Below are 3,179 nucleotides of genomic sequence, written 5' to 3' on the forward strand. Positions count from 1 at the left end.
TCACAACCTACCGCTGAACCTGAGGCTTCTACCTCAATGGGATTCAAAAGGAATGTGAACAAGATAATGCTTAAACATTACGTAAAAATTAGAAAGTAGAAAGTGCAAAATTTTGTCATTTGATTAACCTCCAGGATTTTTGGTTTCAGGTGGAAACTGCTCCAAAAAAAATAATAACAAATAAATAAACTGGAGATTAAAGAGCTGGAAAAACAGATTTTTGTATGTACACTAATAACCAACTAACACTTTGGCATGAATACTGAATATTTATTAATGCTACTTTCTCTTGCTCTCTCTCCTTGCTCTATAGCCACATAACTAGTTACAGTGTGCTTAAGTAATATATTGTGTTGTGATTGCTTCTCTGCCAGCTGCACCAGCTGGGTGGTCAAGTGTGATGGGATCAATTTCATCAGGGAGAAGCTGGTTTAATGCTGGTACTCGCTCCTTTCTGATAGTGGCTATGTTGTGCAGAATAGCACATGCAGCCACTATCTGTGATGCCCTTCTGGCGACACTCTTAAGTGCCTTTAGGATGCCAAAGGTCATCTCTACCTTGACCCTGGTTTTACTGAGGGCCACACTGAATCGGTTTTGTGATCGTGTCTGGGGGTCAGAATAAGGGGTTAGCAAAAACCTCTGGGATGCATATCCCCTGTCTCCAACTTACACACCATCAAAAAGCCCTGTCATAAAACAGAAAAGGAGGAGTTTTAAACAGCAAATTTGTCATTCAGAGAAATTTTATTTCTGAACATGAAACATTTAGAGAGGACCAAACCTCTGTGGCCTCATAGCTGGCTAAGGCCAGAGCATTTCTTTCCATAGGTTTGCAAATGAAGTTTCAGGTCTCTTTTATAAGTGAAACTCTTCTCACACTGAAGACATTTGAATGGTTTCTCTCCAGTGTGAATCCTCATGTGAGTCCTAAGGTTTCCTTTAACTGTGAAACTCTTCCCACACTGAGGACAAGCGAAAGGTTTCTCTCCGGTGTGAGCTCGCAAGTGAACCTCGAGGACGGCGTTGTGTGAGCAAGTTCTTCCACAGTGGAGGCACATGCAAGCATTTTCTCCAATGTGAGATTTGACATGATTCCTAAGCAATTTCTTGTCTGTGAAACTCTCTCCACACTGCTGACATCTCAAACAGTTCTCTTTTAAATGCATCTTCATGTGTTTACTAAGGGTTATTTTACACCTGAAACTATGTCCACACTGACCACAAATATACGGTTTCTCTCCTGTGTGAATTCTCATGTGATTCTTAAAACTGTCTTTGCGTGAGAAGCTCTTTCCACACTGTTGGCAGGTGAACGGACTCTCTCCAGAATGACATCGCACATGAGTATTTAGGTTTCCTTTATGTATAAAACCCTGTCCGCAGTGAGGGCAAGTGTAAGGCCTCTCTCCAGTGTGAGTTCTCGTGTGGACTGTAAGGCCTTCTTTCTTAGAGAATGTTTTTCCACACTGCTGGCAGAGGTAAGGCTTCTCTCCAGTGTGAATTTTCATGTGGACTGTAAGGCCTTCTTTCTTAGAGAATGTTTTTCCACACTGCTGGCAGAGGTAAGGCTTCTCTCCAGTGTGAATTTTCATGTGGACGTTAAGGGTTCGAGTTTGGTCAAATGTCTTGCCACACTCTTGGCAAGTGAAACCCTTTTTAGTTCCATTCTTTTGAGCTCTTTTTCGTGAGGAAGACTTTTTAGTCTGTAAGCAAGCAGAAGTTTCTCCAGTTATGAAATCGTCATGTTCCTCATAGTAATATTTATCCTCCATTTTATTCAGTTCTTCACTCTCCTCTTTCATCCCCATCAGGTCTAAGGGAAAAAGAGTCAAATACAAGTTAACACCAGTTTCATGGCACAAAACAGCTGGTTTCTGCACCCACTAAGTCAGACCGAGCTTTATTGCCAAGTATTTTTGCTCAGTTCTTTTTCAGCTAAATGCTGTTTTTTGTTTTGTTTTTTTCTTTGTAAAAGAATCAAAGAATACTGAAAAAATAATGGTACACAACTGTTTTTAACACTGATGAAGTCTGAAATGTTTCTTAAACAGCAAATCAGCATATTGATTCCTGAATGATCTGGAAGACTGGAATAATAATGTAAATTCAGCTTTGCCATTATAAATTACATTTTACATTTTTATTCAAATAAATTATTATCACAAATGGTTAAAATATTTCATAATATTACTGTTCTTATTCAGTAATTCAGCCTTGGTGACTTTACAAGTCTTACTGATCCCAATGTTTTTTTTAGAAGTCATCAAGACTGCTTTAATTTAATCAAAAATACAGATAAAAACTATGATACAGCAAAATGTTATTACAATATTCTTGTGTTACAAAGCTGAATTTTCATCAGCTGATACTCCAATCGTTTGTAGCATAATTTTTCATTAGATTTATAAATATTTTTGGAACCTGTGATTGTTTTTTTCAGGATTCTTTGATTAATAAAAAGTTAAAAGAACAGCATTTAGTCAAAATATAAATCTTTTCTAACAATATAAATTTATGCTATGACGTTTTATTAATTCAATATATCCTTGGTGAATGAAAGCATTAACTTCTTTCAAATAAAGAAAGAATAAAAATTTACTGACTCCAAAATTTTGAACATTATACATGTAATATTGTTCGGAAAAAAAAAAACTTGTAAAAAAAAATCTCAGGTTTCAAAAAATTTTAAGCAACACAACTGTTTCCAGAACCGATAATAAAGCAGTATATTCCGTATATATATTATATATAGTGATTTCTAAAGGATCATGTCACACTGACTGAACACTGGAGTAATAAATTCAGAATTCAGAAATAAATTCCATTTTTTAATGTCTATTAAAATAGAAGAAAGCTGTTTTACTTCATAATACTATGTCACAATATAACATCTGTCTGATGGGAAACACAGATGTGTTTACAAGTCACTGTTACTAATGAAAAAAGAAAAAGAGGAAACAGTCAATTATGATCAATACATGTAAAGTTAATCACATTTTACAGTTTGTTTTATGGAAAGATTGTGTCTGTCTGTTACAAAAATAACTTATTAATTTTTCCCCCTTCTATTCAAATGTAGATACCAGGTTTAATATGAATAATTGTTAATAATACATGTAAATAAATAATCCAGGATTTTCTCAGCTGCACATAAAGGCAGTATCAGTATTTGTCTG

The 3,179-nt window shown here is 35.5% G+C and overlaps 1 protein-coding gene across 1 annotated transcript; it reads right to left on the reverse strand.

The window, feature by feature from the left end:
• Positions 1-770: 770 nt before the first annotated feature.
• On the reverse strand, positions 771-2,537 carry LOC141340754 (uncharacterized). The gene has a single exon (XM_073845851.1). It carries the CDS (start codon positions 1,809-1,811, stop codon positions 795-797), a length of 1,017 nt encoding a protein of 338 aa, XP_073701952.1. The 5' UTR covers positions 1,812-2,537; the 3' UTR covers positions 771-794.
• Positions 2,538-3,179: the final 642 nt, after the last annotated feature.

The sequence above is a fragment of the Garra rufa genome, chromosome 1 (assembly GCF_049309525.1).
Source record: "Garra rufa chromosome 1, GarRuf1.0, whole genome shotgun sequence".
NCBI lineage: Eukaryota > Metazoa > Chordata > Actinopteri > Cypriniformes > Cyprinidae > Garra > Garra rufa.